General features: G+C 45.8%; 3 protein-coding genes across 3 annotated transcripts; all 3 read right to left on the bottom strand.

Moving 5' to 3' along the window:
• Positions 1 to 10,707: 10,707 nt before the first annotated feature.
• Positions 10,708 to 11,691, bottom strand: LOC147320241 (odorant receptor 131-2-like). The gene has a single exon (XM_086307618.1). It carries the CDS (start codon positions 11,689 to 11,691, stop codon positions 10,708 to 10,710), a length of 984 nt encoding a protein of 327 aa, XP_086163744.1.
• A 3,634-nt stretch (positions 11,692 to 15,325) lies between these two features.
• LOC147320240 (odorant receptor 131-2-like) lies at positions 15,326 to 16,264 on the bottom strand. The gene has a single exon (XM_086307415.1). It carries the CDS (start codon positions 16,262 to 16,264, stop codon positions 15,326 to 15,328), a length of 939 nt encoding a protein of 312 aa, XP_086163541.1.
• An 8,248-nt stretch (positions 16,265 to 24,512) lies between these two features.
• LOC147320239 (odorant receptor 131-2-like) lies at positions 24,513 to 25,463 on the bottom strand. Its single transcript, XM_086307414.1, has one exon. The coding sequence runs from the start codon at positions 25,461 to 25,463 to the stop codon at positions 24,513 to 24,515; it is 951 nt and encodes a 316-aa protein (XP_086163540.1).
• Positions 25,464 to 26,241: the final 778 nt, after the last annotated feature.

The following is a 26,241-nucleotide window of genomic DNA, read 5'->3' as shown; positions in this document are numbered from 1 at the left end:
CGTGAAGTCTTTGGCACTGGTACAACACAGGAGGTTTTCCAGAGCTGTGGGACTCTTCCCAACCTCAGGCTCAGGTTGAAGAGGTGCTCCATCACCCCACACAGTTGGTCCGCGCAGGACCTGACGACCCTCGAGCTGATGCCATCTGGACCCGCTGCCTTCTTGCCATTAATCCTCCTCAGTTCCCTCCTAACCTGGGTGGTTGAGAGAGACAGGCTGGAGCCTTGTGTTGAGTGTGTATTGGATGCTGCAGTTGGGGGTGGGGGGGAGTGAGCAGGTTGAATAGAGGAGGTGTGAAGTGTCTGAGGTGGAACAGCAGCAGTGGGGGTGGGTGAGTCTGCAGCCGATGTTGCAGACTGCCTCATGGCTGAATCAAATCTGTTGAAGAAATGATTCAGTTCATTTGCCCACCTCACATCCCTCCCAGGCAGAGAGTTCTGCTGTTTGTGGCCCGAGATGGTTCTGAGGCCTCTCCAGACTTCACCAACGTTGTTTTGCTGAAGCTGGTTCTCCATCTTCTGCCTGTAGCTCTCCTTCCCATTCCTTATCAGTCCCCTCAGCTCTCTCTGCACCCTTTTCAACTCCTCTTTGTCTCTGGATTTGAAGGCCCTCCTCTTCTGCTTGAGGACGGTTTTAATTTCTGGGGTAATCCAAGGTTTGTTGTTGGAGAAACACCGTACAGTCCTGGTAGGTACGGTGTTATCCACACAGAAGTTTATATAGTCAGTAATGCATGTAGTAAGGCTGTCGATGTCCTCTCCGTGGTCATCACAAATCACCTCCCACACAGTCGACTCAAAACAGTCCTTAAGAGCCTCCTCGCTCTCCTCCGACCATCTCTGCACTGTGCGGGTGGCTGGTGGCTCCCTGCGCACTAAGGGCTCATACACAGGGACAAGGTGCACCAGGTTGTGATCAGATCTGCCCAGGGGAGGGAGAGGTGATGAACTGTATGCCTCTTCTGCATTGGCATACAGTAAGTCCAGTGTTTTATTGTCTCTGGTTGAGCAGGTCACATACTGGGTGAAGGTGGGCAGTGTGGAGTCCAGTGAGGCATGATTGAAGTCCCCTGATATTATGAGAAGGGCTCTCGGTGATTGTGTTTGCAGTCTGCTGACCACAGAGTGGAGAGAGTCACAGGCTGCATCCGCGTTGGCCGAGGGGGGGACATACGCTGTTATCGCGATAACATGCGAGAACTCCCGGGGCAGGTAGTACGGACGCATGCTAACGGCTAACAGCTCAATGTCTCTGCTGCAGAGTTGCTCTTTTACAGTGATGTGCCCAGGGTTACACCATCTGTCGTTCACAAAAACTGCCAGTCCCCCTCCTTTCCTCTTACCGCTCTCTCTCGTCCTGTCCGCTCGCAGCAGCTGGAATCCCGGTAGTGTCACGCTTGTGTCCGGAGTTAGCGATGTTAGCCACGACTCCGTTAGCATCATGATGCTACATTGCCGGTACTCCCTCTGTGACCAGGTTAGCGACGTGAGCTCATCCATCTTATTGGGCAAAGATCTTACGTTTCCAATAATTACAGAAGGAAGAGATGGTCGATAACGTCTCCTTCTCGGGCGACGGCGCTCCTTCCCAGCACGACACCCCCGTCTTTTCCTCCTCAGCTCGCTGGGAATGTCGGGTCTGTCCGCCGGCAGTACCGCTGCAGGACGCAGTGCTAACAGCTGATCCTTACTGTAAACAAAGGATCTCTGCTCTGGGTCCCCAGACACGGGTGAAAAAAGTAGAAATAAACTGAGAAAAACGACCAGGACTAGCACAAAACGGTAGAACATGGTTGCAGAGTCTAATTACTAATACGTTAGTTATAAAAAATTACGAGAAAAAAGATAAGAAAGAAAGAAACTCAGAATGAGCAGAGCTGCTGTAACAGGCTGCCGCACACGGGGGGTGCCGGAAGTGAAAAATATACATTAATGCAAATAGATATTTGAAAAAAGTCAATTTTCATGACTCTTCTGCTTCCTGTAGAAGACACACTTTAGTGATCGGCCTGTCCAAACAACCAGTCTTTGTTTTAACACAAACCCGACGTACAAGTCCTTTACTGTCAGAAATTGCTTCCACAATCCTTCCAGTCACCCAAGAGTTACGAGGCGCAGAATCATCGACAACGATAACCACATCCCCAGGAATGAAGTTCCGTCCGATTCTCTGACGCTCTTGACGCTGGGGCAGGTACTCCTTGACCCAGCGCTTCCAGAACAGGTCAGACATGTACTGTACTTGCCTCCATCGACGTCGTCCATACACGTCCCCCTTCTGAAACACTCCTGGTGGTATCAATGGCTTGGTCTTAAGCAACAACAGATGGTTAGGAGTCAAGGCCTCCAAATCATTAGGATCAGTAGAGGCTTTAGTTATTGGTCTACTGTTCATAATAGCCTCTGCCTCACAAAGAACTGTACAAAGGCCTTCTTCGTCCAAATTCTGCACTTTCAAAATGGAATTTAACACCTTCCTGACAGACCTTATGAGACGTTCCCAAACACCGTCATGATGGGAACCAGCAGGAGGATTAAAAATCCATTTTATGCCCTTTTGCAGCAGCATCTCCTGAATCTGTGCCTGATTCCATCCTTCCACTGCCTCTCTCAACTCGCGTTCACCACCCACAAAGTTGGTACCATTATCCGATCGTATCTCCAATACCTGACCTCGCCTTGATATAAATCGACGAAGCGCATTAATAAAAGAATCTGTGCTCAAAGATGACAATACCTCCAAATGCACAGCTCTCACAGCCAGGCATGTAAAGATAATTCCATACCTCTTTACTTCACACCTTCCACGCTTAACTTGAAAAGGTCCGAAACAATCCACTCCAACCCGAGAAAATGGAGGTTCATCGGGTGAAATGCGATCTTGTGAAAGGTCTGCCATCATCTGATATCCTGATGCTGCATGAAGTCTGCGACACACTATGCATTTAGCCAAAATCCTCCTTATGGCAATACTTGCACCTGGAACCCAATACCTTTGCCGCAATTCGGACAGCATGTGGTTACGTCCACCATGCCCTATTTTCTGATGTACATGTTGAAGTATTAGGTCAGTAATATGCAGATCCCTGGCTATAATTGCGGGATGCCTTGCATCTTCAGGCATAGCTGCTCTACTAAGCCTACCTCCAACTCTCAACACACCATTCTCAAATTTAGGATTAAGCCTATAGAGCTCACTACTCTTCTTCACCCTGTCACCCCTCTGCAACCTACTGATCTCATCTGAATATCTCCTCCTTTGACAAAAGCAAAGAACTGCATTCTCTGCCTTGTTAAGCTCTTCTACCGAAAGAAGTCCTTTGGCAGCATGGTCCTTGACTGTTTGCAACTCTCTTTTAAGCTTTTCCTCAAGATTTTCTTGAGTCACGCTAGACGCAAAGCTCTCTTCCAGCTGCTTCCTCCTTTTACTAATTTCCTGCAACAAATCTTTGAATCTAAGAATCCATGCAACCATCCTCTTCAGACGAGTCCACGAAGAAAAATAAGTAATGAACTTCATCGCCCCATCTTTGCATTCATTTGTACCAACAGCATTGACTAAAACGGTCGTTTTAATCTCTGGATCATTTATGGAGCTCTTTCCAAAATCAAGGTTCACTGGCCAATTAATTTCTGGTTCAGCAAGAAACTTTGGCCCTGACAACCAGGAATCATCCTTGACAAACATCTGTTTAAGGCTCATAGCTCGTTGTTCTACAGCCTTCCTATTATTTGGCATGTTTACCTGATTGCACCTAAAAGGTAAACCAATGGTGTAATGACCATCAACCAACTTAACAGAATCCATCACTGACTTCATAAACTGCTGATCTTCTCTAGACAACGCAAACTGTTCATCCTGAATGCATTCTGGAAAGTCAGTCTTCATTTGACGTTCCCACAGTTCATCCAATCTTGCCACGGAAATCCTATTGACACTCACATCAAAAATGTCAGTCTTACGATCCTCTCTGAGAGGACCACTCACCGTCCAACCCAGCATAGTTTTTACTGCATAGGGACCTCCATCCTGACTTCTAACAACCTCCCATGGCTCTAAAACCTTGGGCACAATTGTCCCGATCAACAGGTCTACCTCAGAATTTATCTCCAGTATGTTAATACGGCGCAAATGTGGCCATTTATCGAGATCTTCTTGTCGGGGAATATTACGTTGATGAACAGGCATGCTTTTCTGAGTAAATAAGTCAGGCAAGTCACAGTAGTGATCTAAATCCAAACCAGCTACTTCCAAATCTGAAACCACGTAGCTACTGACCATTTTCTCCTGACCCATTGTCCGCAAAAGAATGCCAGTTTTCCTTCCTGAAAGATTCAGTCTATTCATGAGCGCTTCCCAGGATCTAGAAAAGCATAGGTTATCAGTGACTGAGTACCTTTCTTAGACTTCACTCTAACTGGTATTATGGACAGAGCACTATTTTGCTCACCGGCCCCAGTAACACCACTGCTTTGCACAGCACATGAAGGACCTTCATCTGGTGGTTCTCCCCCTCCTATAGTTTGCACTGCAACACTTTCCCTCTGCTTAGAGTAGATATGTAAGAGCGTGGGGTGTTTCTGATTACAAACTTTACACAAGAGATGTTTCCTACAGTCCCTGCTTCTGTGCCCAATGCGCAGACAACCAAAACACACACCATTCTCTTTCAAAAAAGATAATCTGTCACAGTGCAACTTTCTTTCAAATGAAGGACACAACTCCAACATATGCCCTGCTCCACAAAACAAGCAGGCCTTGGTCACAACTGAACCACTCTCTCGCCTCAATGCTGGCTCAATCTTCCCTTCCACCTTGGCCACTGTAGTAGCAAAACTACTCCGCTTAGCCTTAGGGTAAAACTGAGACTTACTATTCCTTGCATCTTTTCTGGTGGCTGTCGGAGGATCCTGTATATCTCCAAACAATGGATCACTTGCAATCTTAACTTGCCTTTCAACAAACTCAACAACATCGCAAAAAGACACTTTACGTTGAAATCTCTCCTGCAAATCGCAGGCAACATTTCTCCACTTATCCCTGAGCTTGTAAGGCAACTTTTTTATAACTGCTTGCATATTAGCAGAGACATCCAACTCATGCAAGGACTCAACGTCTCCCATTGCATTACAACATTGCCTTAATAAAAACCCATATTCCTGCAAAGCCTTCACATCATCAGATTTTATAGATGGCCATTTACTGACCCTTTCAATGTAGGCAGCAGCAATTTTCAGCAAATTGCCAAAGTTCTCTTGGAGCAAAGATTTAGCTTTAGCATATCCATACTCAGCAGGCATATACTGACAGCTTCTGACCATTTCTCTTGGATGGCCTCTAGTGTATTTCACACTAGACATCCAACTCTATCAGGGTCACACATTAGCACAGTGTTTCTTGGTCCCACTGATCCATGTGGACAGCAACTGTGGAGAACTGTTCTGGAAAACAGAGAAGAGAATTAAAATAACAAAAAGCCAAACAGGATTTCCACAAAGACTCTCTTGGAATCAGCAATCAAAAAATCACTGGTTCATATTTCAATTAAATATGAACAGGTTCCTTAAATGTACATAGCTCAGATCTGATTTAATTTAATTTCCTTCACACAGCACATTCGTCCAGGCTGACAGGTAAACATAGAACTAATCTCACGTAACATGACTCAGAGTAGAGATTCAGTAAGAAAGATTGAGGCTCTAATATTATTACCACACAATCCAAGGACACACCAACAGCTCAGATTTGTAGAACTATTTAAACAAATGTCTTCTGAATATTCAATTCAGGTTCACAGTGGGGGTGTAGGAGCCATATGAGTTGTTTCCGTCTGACTAAGTGGGTTGGTTTAAATGGACTCACTGTATTGGTGCATGGGTGTGGGGCGTGTCTCATGGGTGTGGTATAAGGTAAATGTGGTTGCACTCACTTGTTCACAGCACCTGATGTGATGAGCAGAAGGTAGGGTGAGCATGAGGCAAAACTTTCTGTTGACCGCAACATGTCGCAACATACCGCAACTTGAGCACAATTTGAATGATTTGATATATTTGACTGTAACTTGATGGTGTTTGTATATTTATGCACTAATTGCTGCCATAGACCAGTTTGGAGTTTTGACATAGTAGCTGGTGCATTTATTTGTAAGTTGCAGTTATTTGCTTGTGCAGTCTGTGCGTTTGTTTGACGGTTGATCCTATGTGCTGATTTATAGTTTGGACAGTTGCATGTGGAAATAAAGAAGCAAATGATACAGAAGTGTTCTGTGCGTTAATTGTTGCGCGTCATCGGTGTCCTCATGTTTAGCCTGCCGCGGCCATTGGTTGGAGTAGCCGCAACAGAGGGTGAATGAACAAAGCAGGAACGATGGAGTGACTGGCTGGCTGGCTGAAAGACTGGAAGAATGGCTGGCTGACTAACATACAGACGGAGGGACGACATGAACATCAACATCAATGACACGACAGAGAACTGGTGAAACCGAGGAACTTAAATACACAGGTTGAATGATGACAATGATTGGAAACAGGTGAGTACAGGGCTGAACATAATCTGACTAATGACACGGGAGACAAGCTGACACTGGAAAAAACAGGAAGTGAGAACATTAATGTGGCGAACTAAACTGAACATGAACAAACTGAAATCACTGGGTCAACGACCCAGGAACCCTGACAGTACCCCCCCCTTCAAAGGCCGGCACCCGACGGCCAAACGAAAAAGAACCAGAACAGGGCGGGCGGAGGGGGCCCAGGACGGAGGGACGGAGTCCACACAGAGTGAGTTCGGGTGGGTGGCCACGTGGCCCGAGGCCGAGACGAGACAGTTCAGGTGGGCGGCCACGTGGAAGGCAGCAGCGACCACTGAGCCGGTCCGGTGACGAGCGAGACTGTTCCGGCGGACCAACCGTGCGGAAGGCAACGGTGGCGATGTGGACACAGTTCGGGAGGCCGGCCGTGCGGAAGGCAACGGCGGCCACTCAGGCAAAGGCGGTCCGGGGGCCGGCCGTGCGGAAGGCAACGGCGGCCACTCAGGCAAAGGCGGTCTGGGGGCCGGCCGTGCGGAAGGCAACGGTGGCCACTCAGGCAAAGGCGGTCCGGGGGCCGGCCGTGCGGAAGGCAGCGGCGGCGGCGAAGGAGACGACGGAGCAGTTCAGGGGGCCGACCGCGCGGAAGGCAGCGGCGGCTCTCCAGTGTTAGGCGTGCTGGCCACGGCCCGGTGGGCACAGGACCAGACGAGGCCGGGCCAGGCGACGACGGGGCCGTACCAGGCGAAGCACAGGCTGGAGCTGCAGCAGGTGAAACAAAAGCCAAAGTCGAGGCTGGTCCAGACGAGGACGAAGACTCTGAGGCTGGAGCCGGACCAGGCGGAGCAGAAGCAGAGGCCGACGCCAGACCGGGCGACGTCGAAGGCGATGCAGAGGCCAGGCCGGGCGTGGGTGCAGTTGAGGCAGAGGCCCGGCCGGGCGTGGGTGCAGCTGAGGCAGAGGCCGGGCGTGGGTGCAGCTGAGGCAGAGGCCTGACCAGGCGAAGTTGAAGCCTCTGGCTGAGGAGCGGCCGGGCCAGCGGGTGCGGAAACCCCTGGCTGAGGAGCGGCCGGGCCAGCGGGTGCGGAAACCCCTGGCTGAGGAGCGGCCGGGCAAGCGGGTGCGGAAACCCCTGGCTGAGGAGCGGGAGAGCTCACAGCTGGCTCTGGGTGCTGTGGCTGCAGGTCCGGGAACTGAACGGGATGGTGGACAGGCGACTGGGAAACAGGAGGCGACTGGACTACAGAAGAGTGAACGACAGACTGGACAGGCTGGAGGATGGGCGACTGGGGGACAGGAGCAGACTGGACTGACTGGACAGGGGACTGAGCTACAGGAGACTGGGGGACAGGAGCAGACTGGACAGGGGACTGAGCTACAGGAGACTGGGGGACAGGAGCAGACTGGACTGACTGGACACGGGACTGAGCTACAGGAGACTGGGGGACAGGAGCAGACTGGACAGGGGACTGAGCTACAGGAGACTGGGGGACAGGAGCAGACTGGACTGACTGGACAGGGGACTGAGCTACAGGAGACTGGAGAGGAGCAGACTGAGCTACAGGTGAGTGAACTGACGGGGCTGGAAGCTGAGCAGCAGGTGAGGGAACTGACTGGAGTGGAGATGCTAAGGGATGAACAGAGGTAGGCGAGGCTGACGACGGAGCTGAGGTTGGTGTGGCGAATGGCTGAGCTACAGACTGAGCTAGTGACGGGGATAAAATTACGGCTTGGGCTAGTAAGGCTGGTGCCTGGACAGGGGACAGTTCAGCTAATCTAACTAGGGATAGTGCGAGGGCGTGAAAGGCTGGGTCAGGAGGTGGATGAAGTGGTGACGTAGCAGGTGAACCGGTTAGCTCTTCCAAGTCTCTAGGGAGGTCAGGCTGGGTTCTGGCTGCCCTCAGCCTGGGTGCTGCGACGGGCACGGAAGGTGGCTGGACACCAGTCACCCCCACCTGAGAAACAGAAGCAGGTGTGGAGGTAGACCGGGTCGCAGCTGCCCTCCTCCTGGGGGCTGGCACTGGTGTGGGCGTGGACTGGGCCCCCATGCTGGTGGGAAATGGCTGAATAATGGGTGTGGAAATAGTGACGGTGTGTGTGTTACTGGCAGGTTTATTGGAGAATGTTCGGGTTTTTCTGCCACCACTATTTACAGTCTTTGGAGAAGAGCAGAAAAACTCTTCCCAGTCCACGTCCTCGTCTAGGAGGGAGACTCCCCATGAATCAGAAGTGGGTCTATGGTGCGTTTCAAGTGAGTAATCAGATGGTGAGTGCGAAAAACACTGGAGCTCACCATCGGGAGTGGCTGAAAGTAGTCCGTTTTATGGCGGCGTGTGCGCCGCTTTCTCCGGGAAGAGGCAGCAGGCGGGGTACACAGCCGAGCCTCTGGCACGGGAGCCTCCATTGAGCCGAGGTGGTAGGCGGAGCCGCTGTGCCATGGCGAGGTTGAAGGTCCGGTGAGTAAAACGGCTGGCGGGCGAGCGAGGAGCGGAGTAGCGGGAGAGCGAGCGGCCGAAGCTTGGCCTGCGACGCCCACTCTCCGCGGCGAACGCTCCGATGCAGGTGAGGCAGCAGGTGGAGGACCGCGGCGTCTCCGAGGCCCGCCCAGAGCCAGACGAGTCCCCTCAAAGACGTGCTCCCTCTCTGAGAAGAGCCGCTGTCTCCACCTGAGCTTCTCCGCCCAAATGGAGAGCACTGCGTCCTGCCGCTCGTAGAGGTCCGAGTCCGCTGGGTCAAAAGCGTGTCTTCTTGGCACGGGTCGTGTCATTCTGTCAGAGGTTGTGTGTGGAGGTGTGGAAGAGATGACCCAAACGCTGGACTCACGGTGCAGAAATGAAGAAGATTTATTGGAGGGTGAATGAACAAAGCAGGAACGATGGAGTGACTGGCTGGCTGGCTGAAAGACTGGAAGAATGGCTGGCTGACTAACATACAGACGGAGGGACGACATGAACATCAACATCAATGACACGACAGAGAACTGGTGAAACCGAGGAACTTAAATACACAGGTTGAATGATGACAATGATTGGAAACAGGTGAGTACAGGGCTGAACATAATCTGACTAATGACACGGGAGACAAGCTGACACGGAAAAAACAGGAAGTGAGAACATTAATGTGGCGAACTAAACTGAACATGAACAAACTGAAATCACTGGGTCAACGACCCAGGAACCCTGACAATCACTAGCAGAGATCCCTCCCACCCTGGCTTTTATGTGCTAGATTTCTTATCTGAAACAGTAATATTTCAGTGAATGCTGCTTATACCACAGGTTAATACACTCTACTGATCCCTGATAGGAGAATCATCAATTTTGCCAATAAAGAAGCCTGGTGGATGTTTGTTTACAGTGTGATGATGGGACATCATGCTCTGCAACTGTCCCACAGCCCCTGTTTGGTGACATCTACATGTATCTTGCAGAGAATCCTTCACCTCACACTGCTGCCTGAATAAAAGCTTTCAACTGCAGACCTGTAAGGCTGGGTTATTTAAGGTATGCTCACATGTTGACGCTATAATCTATGCCATTTTGGCAGCTGTAAATAAGCAAAGTACAGCTATATATATATCACAAAGTCACAAAAGTCACCTGAAGGCGATTTATGTAATGGGGTGAATACCATACTATATACAAAAGGTCTGTGATCAAACTATTTAAGACTTTTTGTTGATTGAAAATTCACCAAATTATTTAAGACTGATAACAGAGAACAACTTTACCAACACAAAGCACCTTTAGTTTTCCAAAGTGCTGAATTTATTTGCAGAACTTGGAACTGAAAGAAAACCCTCTAGGACACCTGCAGTAATTCCAAGGCTAAACTGCAGGTTTAGAAGTAGGACAGATGTAGGCCAATTACATCTAATTAAAAATTGCTGCAATTTCTTTGCCTGAGCAGTGCTTGAGATAGAGTGGCTGTACACAGATTACGGGGTTACACAAATGTGACGCTCTTTCCTGTTTTACCAAAGCATGTAATCATTTGAGAGAATTATAAAGAATTATGTTCCTTTAGTAAACTGCAGCAAACAATTCCTCACGTGTGTCATTTGACAACGGTATGGTTTTAAATAAAAATTCAAAAGTCAAGTCAGAAACAGAAGGAGTTATCCAGAATTGCAGTACGGTACTTTGAGGTTTGTATGCTTGTAAGCGTGGTGTATACTCTGACTAACACTCTACTTCGATCGCAGCCTTCAGTCTTGGCTGTATGACTGAGTATTTCAGTCGACAGCAAAGATAATATATGAGCACAGGTCTGATGCTTTGATCTCTGATACCATAAATCAGTGAACTCAGACATCTGGGGAAAAGGAAAATACAAACATAAAAAACATTCTGGATGCGCACAAACACTATCCTTGTTAAAACTCTTGCAAGTGCTGTGAGTAGTGGGTTACAAATGGTTGAAGAAAGACTGAGACCCAGCTGCACCAGATGTAGCCGCAGTGTGTTACAAGCCTTACGGGCTGAAGCTTTATCTGTGGAGGCCGACCTGGCTGCTACTATAACACCGATATAAGAGCATGTGATTGCCACACTTGCTGAAATAAACAGAGCACATGTGAAGGCTTTGTCGTAATCATCAGACATAGACCCACCAGACATTGCTATTTCAGAGCAAAAGTCTTTCATCTGCAGACTATCAAGGGCTCCAAAAGGAAACTCTAACAGCAGAAGAACTCGAGTCAAGATATTTAGTGAACCGATGGCCCAGATCACAATGATGGCCACACCTGTGTTGGTGATAGTGATGATGCTAGCATGCCTCAGTGGGTAGCACACAGCAACATATCTCTCCAGAGACATCACCACCAGCGTGACAGGAGAGACCACAGTTGTAAGATTGGCAAGCATGGTGAGAAAACCACATACAGGATATGTTAGTGTTATCCTACAAGCAGCAATAATATACAATAACTGACTCAGTGCCATCTGTACTGTGTCTGCAAACAGAAGGTTATACAGGAGAATATATCGCGACGTCTCACAGAACAAAGCTTTGCTCCTTAAAGTAAAAAGCATGATTCCATTAATGCAGAGAAATAAACAACATGGCAGTGTAGTCAGAGTGGAAAATAAAACTCTTTCCAAAACCCCTTGATACTGCTGGTTAGCAGTAACATTGGTCAGAGACAGATTTGCAAGTAACATTTCAATAAAGAAATTCAGTTTTTAACATCTTCAGTGGAAATAAAACACAAAAAAGTATTCCAACATTTAAAACAGAAAGATCCACAGAGCTCTTTTCAGGTCATCCTCCTTCTGCAGGAAATTAATAGGTTAGAGGGCTGTGGCTGCTTTCAGCTAAACGGCACTGGACAGCAAGATTTTCTTACCCACACATTGTGTATATACGCTCTGTAGTCACACCTTTTCATGTGACTATCACATGTCTGCATTATTTTTTTCCAGTTTCCTTACAACCCCCCTCCTCGCGCCAGGGACATGATGACGTGAAGATTATAGTATAGTAGTAATATATTAATAGCCTGTTAAGTTGATTCCACATTGTTTAAAGTCAAAGGAGCTTGCAAAGAAAAGCGTCTGGACTTCTTTAAGTTGCTTGAAGACGTTTCACCTCTCATCCGAGAAGCTTCTTCAGTTCTAAGGTCAAATGGTGGAGAGTCCCAGATATAAACCTAGTGGGAGTAACCCCCCACAGAGGGATCAAAGGACCCCCTGATGATCCTCTAATCGCCTGAGCCAAGGTGTGAAACTGGGTGTGGGTCCCAATCAGCCAGAGTTTCGGGTGAGCTCATTGTGAAACCTGGCCCCACCTTATCATGCGAATTCCTGAGGTCAGATGGCCCAGGATGTGAGTGGGCGTTAAGGCGTCTGGGAAGGGATCTCAAAACTGGATTATAGATGGCAGAGAGTTGGTGTCGTAAACCCCCGCCTCTGTTCAAAGATGGTCGCTCACAGTGGACATAGATGCTTCTTTCACTCCTCTTTCAAACCATCTGTCCTCTCTGTCCAAAATGTGAACGTTGGCATCCTCGAAAGAGTGTCCTTTATCCTTAAGATGCAGATGGATGCTGAGTCTTGTCCTGTGGAGGTGGCTCTTCTGTGTTGTGCCATGCGCTTGTGAAGTGGCTGTTTGGTCTCTCCAATGTAGAGGTCTGGGCATTCCTCGCTGCACTGTACAGCATACACCACATTGTTAAGTTTGTGTTTTGGCGTTTTATCTTTCGGGTGAACCAGTTTTTGTCTGAGCGTGTTGCTGGGTCTGAAATACACTGGGATGTCATGCTTGGAGAAAACTCTCCTGAGTTTTTCTGATACACCGGCTACATAGGGGATGACAATGTTGTTGCGTCTGTCCTTCTTATCCTCCCTCGCTGTTGGATAAATTTTCATGGAAACATAATATTGCCTTCCATTGCTATGCAGATGATATCCAAATCTATTTACCCCTGAATTTGGATCTCCAGTCCCCTCTATTGCTATTGCTAAACTACCTGCGTGATGTTAAAGACTTGCTACTGCACAACTCTCTCACCCTTAATGAAAACAAAACAGAAATTAGCATTTTTGACAGTCACATCCCCGTGGAACAGCTATCGGGTATCCTGGGATCCTATACCAGTCATCTTTCCTTTACTGTTAGAAACCTTGGAGTAGTGCTGGATAGTTCCCTCAAATTAGACAAGCAAGTGTCTGCAGTGGTGAAAACCAATCGGGAGCTATGAGAATCTGGCGTGTTGTTTCACTTCTCCTGTTGTTCTTTACAGTGTGTTATAAGTGTTGAATGCTTTGAGCTAAACGATGCCGATGCTAGATGCAATGCTAGCTGCTAATAGCTGTTAGCCACCCCACCCCACTGAAGCCATATTCCGATCGGGGAGGTATTCAAGTAGAAGCAATAGCTCTGTTTATATTAGAATGGTTATGTCTTAATAGATATGAGCATATTTCAAGTTTAATAGTATTTGCACTGAATTAAGTTACATTTTCTTGTAAGCCTTAAGGATGAATGTCACTTTCATTGCTATGACTGTTTACATTACTGTTTAAGCTGCTGATGTTCTTTGTTGTGATATAATAATATCACAACAAAGAACATGATACTGGTACAAACAAGTTACTGTAACTCGTGTAACTTGGTAAAGCTAAAGGGAATGCCATTTGTGATTAATACATTTGGAAAAGAAGTTAATGAGCTCATGTTAAGAACACAAAATGGGAAAAGAAATTGATTGTTCTGCACTGTTTGTGTAGATTGGTTTTTTTGAATACTAGAAGAATTCTGGAGAACCACTGACGGCGAGAACAGCCCAAATGAGATCCTGGATGATCGTGAAATGGTGTGGCCAGCCATGCGATCGGATTGTGGGATTTGCCTGAGAAACTGATTCAAGCAACCCTGGATTTCAGATAAGCCCTATGCACTACTTTTCCTACCCAGATAATAGGGTTTGCACACTGACAATTCCCCTACAGTACACCTGTTTGGGTTTTCAACGACTTTAAAGGACAATTCAGACTGGACAATTCAAACTTCACAACAGGAACACTTTAATCTGTTTCATTCATTCCCAAGAGCTCTGATACTGTTCAGTATAAATCTTCCATTTAAATGTCTTTATTTTGTTTTGTTTTACATGTATTCACCTTTAAAATGCACTATTAGTTTGCCATTTGGGTTATTGTGTTGTATATGTATATAAATGCTACTGAGGCAATAAAGGTCCCAGTTATTCACTTCCAAGCCAACTCCTTTTGTGAGTCTCCAAAACAAAACCTCCTCCTGAACCTAGTAAGATGTCTAGGGTCTCTATTTGAAGTGAGAGTGTACTGGTCCTGAGTAGAGGCGCTACAGACACTTGGTGAATGGACTCCCATTCGATGTGAGAACATAATCCATCTGTTTACAGAGGGAAAGTGTGATTTTTTTTTTTTTAAATGAATTTTTTGGGGGTGCATAACATTAGCTGGCACAATGTTAGCTTGGATTTGACCTCTGAATTCAACCTTGTCATGCGATGACTTCAGAAGATCAGGGTTGAGGTAATGCAGTATAGGATGAGATTTTATCCAGGTGCCAGTCATGCACCCTCTCTTCCTTGTGTTTTCACTTCTTTGATGAAGGAGATTTCTTCTCAGATGATAAAATATAGATATGATTCATATCTTGAATTTGAAGGTGTACACACAAATTCAAATTGGTTTCTAACGGTTCTATGATTTCTCCTCCAGCTTTATATATGAAAATGTGATTAGGCAGAATGTGCATCTCACATCTCTGGAGTACGGGTTGGCCAAGGGGAATGATTAGCTGAGTGGAAAAATATAAGTGACTGTTGAACTGGGAGTGTGGAGTGTAGATATATTTGTAGCCTCAGTATCGCTCTGCGTTGGTTGGAAAGAGTGACACAACTCATGACAGGAGTGACACCTGATGATGTCCTTCATGAAAATGGCAAGTGTTTAAATCATGCTTGTTAAGCATGATGGTGTTATGGAGGTGAAAACTGTCTATATATAGCAAATGTCTATATTAGGCCCGGTGGTATGATGGAAACACTAATTCTGGAAAAAAAAAGGTTAGTCATTGGTCTGAGTCAAAGTCGAGGTATGTGACAGTTTACTTCGGCAATGACTTTAATTTTCCGATCAGCAGCAGGATCAAGAACAAGGAAGAGTTTGGCGAAAAGCTGAAATTTTATATTTGAAAACAAGTCTGGATCAGTTTAATATGAGAAGTATACATCTTGCAGAAACCCAGCAGATAATCTGAGGCTTACTTTTATTAAACCATTTCAGATTCCAGGTGAAATATTGCAAGTTACTGACTTCGTTTCTGATGACAGCATAGGTGGTACATGAGGACAGGTCTGATGGTCTGATCTCTTAGCCCATAGACTAGAGAACTCAGGCATCTGGGTAAGATAATAAAGCACAAATAAAATACATTCTGAACCCATAAAAATATTGTCATTGTTATGGTTCTTGAAAGGGCAGCGAGCAAAGGGTTATAAATAGTAGAGGAGAGACTCAGGCACAGCTGCATCATATTCAGCAGTAGAGTGTTTCGAGCTTTACGTGCTAAAGCTTTGTTTGCAGAGGCCAACCTGGCAGCTAATATCACACCGATATAAGAAAAAACGACTGCCACACCAGCTGATACAAACACTAAACATGTGAAAGCAGTGTCATATTGATCAGACCTTGTCCCGAGTAACAGAGCTATTTTAGAACAACTGTCTTTGATCTGCAGGTTTTTCAACACTTCAAATGGGAAAAAAAAGATGACTCGAGTGAGATTATTTAGTGAACTGATAATCCAAATCACAACGATAGCAGCCCCTGTGTTTCTGATGGTGATGATGGTAGGATACCTCAGTGGGTAGCACACAGCTACATATCTCTCCAGAGGCATCACCGAAAGGGTGAGAGGGGAGATCCCAGTGGTGAGATTGGCCAACAAGCTGAGACATACACATACAGGATACGGCAATTTTACTCTAAAAATAGAGAGCAGGAAAAGAACTTGACTCTGTGCCAGCTGCACAGTGTCTGCAAAAAGGAGGTTATACAGAAGAATGTAACGGGGAGTGTCACGAAACACTGGCTTACTCCTCAGTGTGAACAACATGGTCCCATTAAGGAAGAGAAAAGTAAAAGATGGAACTGTTGACAGAGTGGAAACAATAATTACCCTCAGTAGGTCCTGATACTGCACTTCAAAAGACATGTTAGTGTAAGACTGAGATACATTTGACATTGCAGAAAATTTATGACATGTAAAACAAATCTGTTGAAGTCAATGTAGCACAGAATCCCAATAATTGCTGTATTCATAAAGGAGAAAAAAACATTAAAATATCTCACAAAAGCCTGGTGGTTGATAAAAATCCCAGTCCCACAAAAAGATTTTACTGTTCCTTCTACTGGCAGTCATCAGGTCAGGATCTGTGTTTGCCCACTGTTGGCAGAGCTCTTCTACAGAGTTGGCCTGACATTGCATACAATTTATTAGTTCTGTCCTCGCAACCTTACAGTGTCATGTGACACTCAGTTGCAGTGTCACATGACACTGATCACTAATGAGCAATGTAAACATCCTTCTTTGTTTTTGCCCATCCCGTTTGGTTCTTTAGCCATCAGAATTTCTGTCTGAAGGCCAAGGAAGATGCCCAACAGATTTACTTTGGCAAGTGGATCATCACAGCCTTGGTCCATTTGATTGTACTTTGTTATTATTATTTGTTTATTTTATTTTCAGTTCTTACCACCTTACCACTGTTCTTAGTTTTTACCACCAAGCCATACGACACCTCAACCACAACACTTAAACACACACAACACAGCACTCAGAAGCTACCCTGCAGCTTCACAAGTACTCTGTTTAATCTGCACTGGTCACTTCACTTTGTCATTGATATTTATATTTAAGAAGGGGGACCGGAGGGTGTGTTCCAACTACAGGGGGATCACACTCCTCAGCCTCCCTGGGAAAGTCTATGCCAGGGTGCTGGAAAGGAGAGTTCGTCCGCTAGTCGAACCTCGGATACAGGAAGAACAACGCGGTTTTCGTCCTGGTCGCGGAACACTGGACCAGCTCTTTATCCTCTCGAGGATACTTGAGGGTGCATGGGAGTTTGCCCAAACAGTCTACATGTGTTTTGTGGACTTGGAGAAGGCATTCGACCGTGTCCCTCGGGGTGTCCTGTGGGAGGTGTTGCGGGAGTATGGGGTATCTGGCCCATTGCTACGGGCCATTCGATCCCTATACAACCGTTGCAAGAGCTTGGTTCGCATTGCCGGCAATAAGTCAGACTCGTTCCCGGTGGGTGATGGGCTCCGCCAGGGCTGCCCTTTGTCTCCGGTTCTGTTCATAATTTTTATGGACAGGATTTGTAGGCGCAGCCAAGTGGCGGAGGGCTTTTGCTTTGGTGGCCTCAGAATCTCATCTCTGATTTTTGCGGATGATGTGGTTCTGTTGGCTTCATCGGGGGAGGGCCTCCAGCTCGCACTGGAACGGTTCGCAGCCGAGTGTGAAGCAGCCACATTAATCTCATCAGATTTGTGGTTTTGTTTAAATCAACTGCAGAAAATCAGTTTTCATGTCATTTTCAAATACTGCGCAAATATTTTTTTGACCATAGTTAACAACAATTGCATGTATGTGTCAGGATCTGGAGACTCGACTGGAAAATTCCATCAGGCACCTGAGTTCCTTGGTCTCCACCCCAGGGCGGAGTCATCATCCCTGCTGCAGTCCTGCACACCTGAGACTGATTCGGGGCAAACAGGTTGAGGATTTAAGGACCCCTCAGACTCTCCTTCACCTACAGTTCATCAACGACCTCTCGTTGGTATTGACTCTACGGCTTTTTACGCTCGTGCCACTTTTTCCTTGTTAACTTTGGTTTCATGCGCTTCAGATTCCCTGGACCTTCTTTGCTATCACCCTCAACCTCAGCTCTCCGTGGATCATCTTCATATTCAGGAATAATACAAGGACCCTCACCTGCCTGCTCTCCAGCCTCACTGACCACCTTGGACACAGCGGAACTCAGGTCTGCCAGCCTCTCCACTACTCCCCTGGACTATCGCTGCCTCTCCCTCAAAGCGAGGTTCACGCCGGTCACCAACGCAACCGCTCCGTTCCCGTCGAAACCTGCTAGACCCCCGTTCACCTCCACTGTCACACGGTTACATCATTAGCGACACCCTGCCTCATATTCACTTGTTGACTAAATAATAAACACTGCAAAACGTTGAGCCGTCTCTGTTGTGGTTATCTGCAATCGAGTCCAATCTAGCTATCGGCCCGTGGCCACAGTGACATTATGTCAGCATGTCATTAGGAAAAGACCCGAAAGACTGTACTTTCAACTATCAGTTTTTATATCTGGTAAATATATACTTTTTAAATGTGTGTTTTTATTGAAAGCAATTTGTCACTCTGTGTTTTGAAAATTGATATAGTGTGAAAACTATTATAGACATTATTACAAATCAAGAACAACCTGCCGTAATAGCAATCAGCAGCAAGTAACAGTAAAAGGTGCATAACAAAGAGACAACAGATTAATTATTCATTAATAATATAACAATACATCTCTCACATAAAACTGCTGTGTGGGAAATTTCAAACAACAGAGCTTCACCGTTTGCCCAGGTTATCTGCAAGTAGAAGACCCACCGAGAAATCTTTCTGGTATAACAAATAGACATCAACTTGAAAAAACAACAGGAGAGTGGAAAATGCCCCCAAACAAAAAGTTTTAATCATAACGATGACAATAAGCAGCCTGAATATTTTACATGTAATCATTAAGGTTGTATTTATGATGAGTATCTTCGTGAGCCTCTTGTAAAATTGTCTCAAAACTGGCTTCCACAGTGGCATAAACAAATAGAATTTATACAAAATATTTGACTGGAGACAGGAGGTGGAGTACAAAAATATTAAGGGTCACAGTGCTGTGGAAGACATCGTCCCTCGTCCCTGTACCAAAGACGCCACGTCCCAGTGGCCCCCAGGATTACAGGCCCGTGGCACTGACGTCCCACATCACGAAGACCCTGGAAAGGCTCATCGTGGACCAGCTGCGACCCATAGTAAGACCACATCTGGATCCCCTTCAGTTCGCTTATCAGCCTCGTCTCGGAACTGAGGACGCCATCATCTACCTGCTCAATCGTGTCTACACCCATCTGGACCAGCCGGCGAGCACTGTGAGGGTCATGTTTTTGACTTTTCCAGTGCTTTCAACAGCATCAGGCCGACCCTCCTGGGTGATAAGTTAGCAGCGATGCAGGTGGATGCTTCTCTGGTGTCCTGGATTGTTGATTACCTGACAGGAAGACCACAATATGTACGTCTCCCACAGTGTGTGTCTGACAAGGTGATCAGCAACACAGGGGCACCACAGGGGACTGTCCTCTCCCCCTTCCTCTTCACCCTCTACACCACAGACTTCAGCCACTGCACAGAGACCTGCCATCTTCAGAAGTTTTCTGATGACTCTGCGGTGGTTGGATGCATCAGCAGGGATGATGAGACAGAGTACCGGGCTGTGGTCGACTCCTTTGTCACGTGGTGTGAGCAGAATCATCTGCAGCTCAACGTGGCAAAGACCAAGGAACTGATCGTGGACTTCAGGAAGACCAGGAAACACTTGACCCCCGTTTCAATCCAGGGGGTCAGTGTTGACATTGTGGATGACTGTACATACACTTTGCAGTTATTTATTTGTAAAAAATGTTTGGAATCAAGTCTGACTTTTGTTCCACTTCTCACGTGTGCACCACTTTGTGTTGATCTTTCACCTGGAATTCCAATAACATTGATTCATGTTTGTGGCTGTAATGAGACAAAATGTGGGAAAGTTCAAGGAGGCCGAATACTTTTGCAAACCGCTGTACCTCAGAGTACACATAGATAATAAACTGGACTGGGCTAAAAACACCACAGCACTTTACAGGAAGGGCCAGAGTCGTCTCTATTTTTTGAGGCGACTGAGGTCCTTCAACATCTGCCAGAAAATGCTGAGGATTTTCTATGAGTCTGTTGTGGCCAGTGCGATCCTCTATGCTGTTGCATGCTGGGGGAGCAGGCTGAGGGTCGCAGATGCCAACAGACTTAATAAACTGATCCGTAAGGCCAGCAATGTTGTGGGGATGGAGCTGGACTCCTTCAAGGTGGTGTCGGAGAGGTGGATGCTGTCCAAGATAAAGACAATGTTGGATAACACCTCCCACCCACTCCATGACACGCTGGTCAGTCACAGGAGCTCGTTCAGTGAGAGACTGAGATTACCCATGATGCACCACTGAACGACACAGGAAATCTTTCCTGCCTGTGCAACTCATCCACTTAACACACTGTATACTGCAACAGCTACACCCTTTTTGGACATGTTCTTCCCTTTTCAACCATTTATTAATAAGTGACTTTATGGATATATATGCATGTATATATGGTGCTATTCTTAGTTGTGTATTGTCTGTCTTTTTTAGAGATGGACCGATCCGATATTACGTATCGGTATGGGTGCGATACTGACCTAAATTACTGGATCGGATATCGGAGAAAAATAAAAAATGTAATCCGATCCATTAAATATCACGAAAGCACCTCACAAAACTTGCAACACGCCGTAACTCACCTCAGAACATTAGCATGTCGGAGCAGTATGCATCACGTGATAGAGCGGCTGTGGCATGCGGGGCCTGTCGGTGGTCTGGATAGCATGTGGAGCTTCGCTAGCAACCCGGCATTTCATCTCCGACAAAGTTATCCCCGAGAGAAGTAAAGCAAGTGTGTAAGTCCATCTCTGAATGTTTGTAAAGCATTCCCACGTTAAGCTTAACAAGCGACTGCCTCTCGCTCTCCGGCTGCTACTTCAATCGTGAAACTGATCAGCTGATCGGCTTTTCTGTCGCGAGTCCGTGTCTCTTGTTTGTTTTTGGCCCACTTTGCACCAGAAAGAGGAAACCAGCGGCTGAACAACAGCAGCACGTTTAAGCTTGATCAGCTGTTGTTAGAATGTATTTAATATTACTTTCTACACCAGGATCCTTTTCTACGTAGCTGACGCTGGTAACTGTGCAGGGGCGGATCTAGCAAAGTTTAGCCAGGGGGGCCGATAGGGCATTAACAGGGAAAAGGGGGCACAAAGACATACTTTTCTTTCTTATTCTCATTTAAAATGTCTAGCTTTTAATAAATAATTATCTGACACACAAAGTTTTAATTTGATGTAAAATGAATAGAAGTCAATTACTGTATACACACTGTCTTACAGACTACCTCAACTTTTGTGTGGACACGGTCGCCCCTGCTAAGACGGTACGGTGTTATCCTAATAACAAACCGTGGGTAACACAGGAAGTCAAAGCTGTCCTCAACATGAAGAAGAAGGCTTTCAGGAGCAAAGTGAAGGAGGAGATGAAAGCAGCACAGCGGGAGGTGAAACGCTGCCTGAGGGAAGCAAAGGACACCTACAGGAGGAAGGTGGAGCAGAAGTTGGAGAGGAACAATATGAGGGAGGTCTGGAATGGTGTGAAAACCATCACAGGCCACAACACCAAGAAAAGCACAGTGGGGGGGGCTGTGGAGAAGACAAACGAACTCAACAACTTCTTCAACAGGTTTGACCAGCCCACAACCCCCCCACCCTCACCCTCACCTTCACTGCAGAGTCCTCTCCCCACTCTCCTGCCTCCCTCGCTTCCCCCCCTTCCTGACACCATGACACCCCCCTCCTCCAATCCCTCTCTCAGCAGCAAGACATCTCCCCCCCTCCCCTCCTCCCAAACATCTCCCAGTGTCACAGTGGATCAGGTCAGGAGGCAACTGAGGAAGCTTCGCCCCAGAAAGGCAGCAGGCCCAGACAAGGTGTGTCCTAGGATGCTAAAGGCGTGTGCTGCTGAACTTGGGGAGCCGCTACAACGAGTCTTCAACCTCAGTCTGCGACTGGGGAGAGTGCCCGCCCTATGGAAGACATCCTGCATCGTCCCAGTCCCCAAAAAGAACCGGCCCAATGAGCTGAATGACTTCCGACCGGTGGCACTGACGTCACATCTTATGAAGACTCTAGAGCGGCTCTTCCTCAACCTCCTCCGACCACAGGTACAACATGCCCAGGACCCACTACAGTTTGCATACAAGGCGGGTGTCGGAGTGGAGGATGCCATCCTGTACCTCCTACACAGAGCCCACTCACACCTGGATGGGGGAAAAGGCACGGTCAGGATACTGTTTCTTGACTTTTCCAGTGCCTTTAATACCATCCGGCCCTGTATGCTTCAGGAAAAACTGAACAGGATGGAGGTGGACCCCTGCCTGGTGGCTTGGATCTCCGACTACCTCACCGACAGACCACAGTACGTCAGGCTGAAGGACATCACGTCTGACACTGTGGTCAGCAGCACAGGGAACTGTGCTGTCCCCTCTTCTCTTCACCCTGTACACCTCTGACTTCTGCTACAACTCTGAATTATGCCATATTCAGAAGTTTGCAGACGACACAGCCATCATGGGGTGTATCTGGGATGATCAGGAAGAGGAGTACAGAAGTCTGGTGAGGAACTTTGTCGCATGGAGTCACACAAACCACCTGCAACTCAACACCTCAAAGACTAAGGAACTGGTTGTGGACTTCGGGAGGTCCAGAGAAGGTCCACTGCCGGTTCAGATAGAGGGGGAGGAGGTGGAGGTGGTCAACAAGTACAAGTACCTCGGGCTGTGGGTGGACAATAAACTGGACTGGTCATGCAACACAGAGCACCTGTATAAAAAAGCCCAAAGCCGACTGTACTTCCTCAGGAGGCTGAGGTCTTTTAACATCTGCAGGAAGCTCCTGAGGATGTTTTACCAGTCGGTGGTTGCTGGAGTACTTTTCTATGCTGTGGTGTGCTGGGGGAGCAGCACAGCAAAGAAGGACTCATCCAGGCTGGAGAAACTGATCAGGAAGGCTAGCTCTGTGGTCGGCATGAAGCTGGACACTCTGGTGACAGTGGCAGAGAAAAGGACATTAAAGAAACTGATGGACATTATGAACAATGCTGGGCATCCTCTGCACACGGCCATAAACAATCAGAAGAGTCTGTTCAGTGACAGGTTGCTTCTCCCCAAGACAAGAACTAACAGACTTAAAAACTCCTTTGTCCCACACGCCATCAGACTGTTTAACTCCTCTCTGGAGGGGAGAGGGAGGGGAGACAGGAGGACAAAGGAGGGGGGGACAACTAAGCTGTAGTGCCTCTGCACCTCACTGTACAATACCTTGTGCAATACTTTTGTAAATAGTCAACAGTGCAATAGACTCAATACTTGAAATGTGCAATTCACTTGTATTTTTATTTTTTATTCCTATTTATTCTATTTATCCCCTTTGTATATTTTATTTATATTGTCTCTGTATTTATATATGTGTGTGTGTGTGTGTGTGTGTGTGTATATATATATATATATATATATATATATATATATATATATATATATATATATATATATATATATATATATATATATATATAACAATTCTGTAACTGTAACTTCGGTCGTTGCTGTGCTTTTTGGAAGTCGAATTTCCCAGAGGAACCCACCCGAGGGATTAATAAAGTTCTATCTTATCTTATCTTATCTTATCTTATATAGTAACTATTAAGTCTAATATATATACCCTAGTAAGCTATAGTACTTTTTCCTTTGGGAAGGTACCATCTGTGCAGTCTGCAATTTTGTTGAAGAAAGATGTTGAATCTATTTAATATTTCTTGAAAAATAATTGATTTCTGTGCATTTTTTTTCACACTGCATCAAATTAAGGTTGATTACGTCGATTAAGCATCATGAGGTGGAGCGTGAGGGGTGGTTCCCTATTTTTTATTTATTTATTTTTGTTGTTGCTGGGAGTTGGAACCCTATTAGTTAGGTTGCTTAATATTTACGCTAAGTACTCTTTAAAATACCAGAATAGGGAGGATGGTGTAGGTCTAAGTTTATTAGATTGATCAGTATTGCTGAACTATGAAACATTTTTTTTGCATACAGGTATAACAGAATAGCTTTAGTGTAGTTGTTGTTTTAAACTTGAGTATGAACTTATACAAAATGCAGCAAAATATTTAAAAAAACAGTTTTGTTGATTAAAAAACACTATATCGGATTCATATCGGTATCGGCAGATATCCAAATTTATGATATCGGTATCGGACATAAAAAAGTGGTATCGTGCCATCTCTAGTCTTTTTTTACTGTCTTTTTACTGTTTGTTTATAATGGAGCACTGTAATGATAAAGAATTTCCCCTAGGGATCAATAAAGTATTCTGATTCGGTAAGCGCCTCAAGCAGACTTGGAAAATGTGGTAAAAAATGGCTACAGCTATCTATGCTTCGTTGAACAATAATACCTATCGTTCATTTGTTGTTTGAAAAAATGAAAACTGTTGCTTTAAATCACGAGACTAAAATATGCAGACCAACAAAGGCCTCCATGCAAACTAAACATGTCATCCCTTGTCTTCTGCCACTGGGCATTTCAATCGACAGCACAGATGATATATGAGGACAGGTCTGATAGTCTGATCTCTTAGTCCATAAATGAGAGAAGTCAGACACCTGGGTACGATAATAAAGAGAAGATAAAAAACATTCTGAATGCGAACAAGTACTATCCTTGTAACAATCATTAAAAGAGGCACGAGTAATGGGTAGTAAATAGTTGAGGAGAGGCTGAGGAACAGCTGCATCAGATTCAAGAGCAGTGTGTTACGAGCTTTAAAGGCCAAGGCTTTGTCTGTGGAGGCTGACCTGGCTGCTACAATCACACCAATGTAAGAGAAAATGACTGCCACACCAGCAGCCACAACCACAATACAAGTGAAAGCTTTGTCAAAACGATCAGACTTTGTCCCGAGCAGAATAGCGATGTCACCACAAAAGCCTTTCACCTCTAAATCACCCAACTCTTCAAATAGTGATAAAAACAACAGAGTGCGAATAATAATGTTTAAAAAACTGATGGCCCAAATCACAGTGATAGCTGCCCCTGTGTTTCTGATGGTGATGATGGTTGCATGTCTCAGTGGGTAGCACACAGCAACATATCTCTCAAGAGGCGTCACAACCAGCGTGAGAGGAGATATCACAGATGTGAGATGAGTGAAGTTGACAAGAAAAGTACATACAGGATATGACACTGTTATTCTAAGAACTGCAAGAAGAAAATGAATCTGACTCTGTGCCAGCTGCACAGTGTCCGCAAAAAGCAGGTTATACAGAAGAATATAACGGCAGGTCTCACGAAACACAGGTTTACTCCTCAGAGTGAACAACATGATGCCATTGATGAAAAGAAACACACAGGTCGGAAGTGTTGTCAGAGTAGAAATCATGACTCGTTCTGCTAACCCTGGAGACTGGACTGTGATGTTAGTGAGAGTCTGTGATGTGCTTGTCATTGAAGAGAAAATGTAAGACCTGAAATATTAAGCTGTTAAAATCACTGAAATACAAAAGTATAATGCCCAATATTTACAAGAAACACAAAACAAAATGCAAGTACAGTAAACAAGTACTATCCTTGTAACAATCATTAAAAGAGGCACGAGTAATGGGTAGTAAATAGTTGAGGAGAGGCTGAGGAACAGCTGCATCAGATTCAAGAGCAGTGTGTTACGAGCTTTAAAGGCCAAGGCTTTGTCTGTGGAGGCTGACCTGGCTGCTACAATCACACCAATGTAAGAGAAAATGACTGCAGAATGCAAGTACAGTAAATCTGTGCAGTGTTAGCATCCTATTGTTAGTATTTGTTGTGATGTGGGCAGAGCTGTTCTGCAGTGTTTTCTTGAATTCACTTACAATTTATAATGTTTGTCCTTGAAGCCTCTTCACAAGATGCAACACGTCAGCAAATTTACCAGCTCATTAAGCGCTGATGTAATCCTTCTTCTCACATGTAGTGTAAGGTAATAATGCATACGGCTTTAAATTTTTGTTAGGGTGGTTCTGAATTACCTGACTACCACTTTTCAAAACCCCAGTTCCTAAAATTTTGGAGTTAATTGCTGATAAGTTTGGTTGTTTGTGGTGATTTGATGTTTGCTGTGTATTGTGTTTGGGAGGCCACATTGTTTAGGAAGATTAAGTGGAGGCAGTCATATTTAACAGTCATGTTTTTCTATAAAATTCTGTTTGTAAGTTTATTGGAGCTAGTATTGATGAGCTGTGTTGTGTAAA

This window comes from Aulonocara sp. 'chitande type north' Nkhata Bay, linkage group LG10 (assembly GCF_057382095.1).
Source record: "Aulonocara sp. 'chitande type north' Nkhata Bay isolate Kocher_YH1m ecotype deep benthic linkage group LG10, A_spYH_male_GT1.1, whole genome shotgun sequence".
NCBI classification, from domain to species: Eukaryota; Metazoa; Chordata; class Actinopteri; order Cichliformes; family Cichlidae; genus Aulonocara; species Aulonocara sp. 'chitande type north' Nkhata Bay.
Note: the sequence above shows the minus strand (reverse complement) of the source record. Positions and strands in the feature narration are given on the sequence as shown.

Bases quoted from the DNA above. Each gene is read 5' to 3' on its own strand.
- LOC147320241 (XM_086307618.1), bottom strand. From the start codon at position 11,691: ATGTTACTTGCAAATCTGTCTCTGACCAATGTTACTGCTAACCAGCAG.
- LOC147320240 (XM_086307415.1), bottom strand. From the start codon at position 16,264: ATGTCAAATGTATCTCAGTCTTACACTAACATGTCTTTTGAAGTGCAG.
- LOC147320239 (XM_086307414.1), bottom strand. From the start codon at position 25,463: ATGACAAGCACATCACAGACTCTCACTAACATCACAGTCCAGTCTCCA.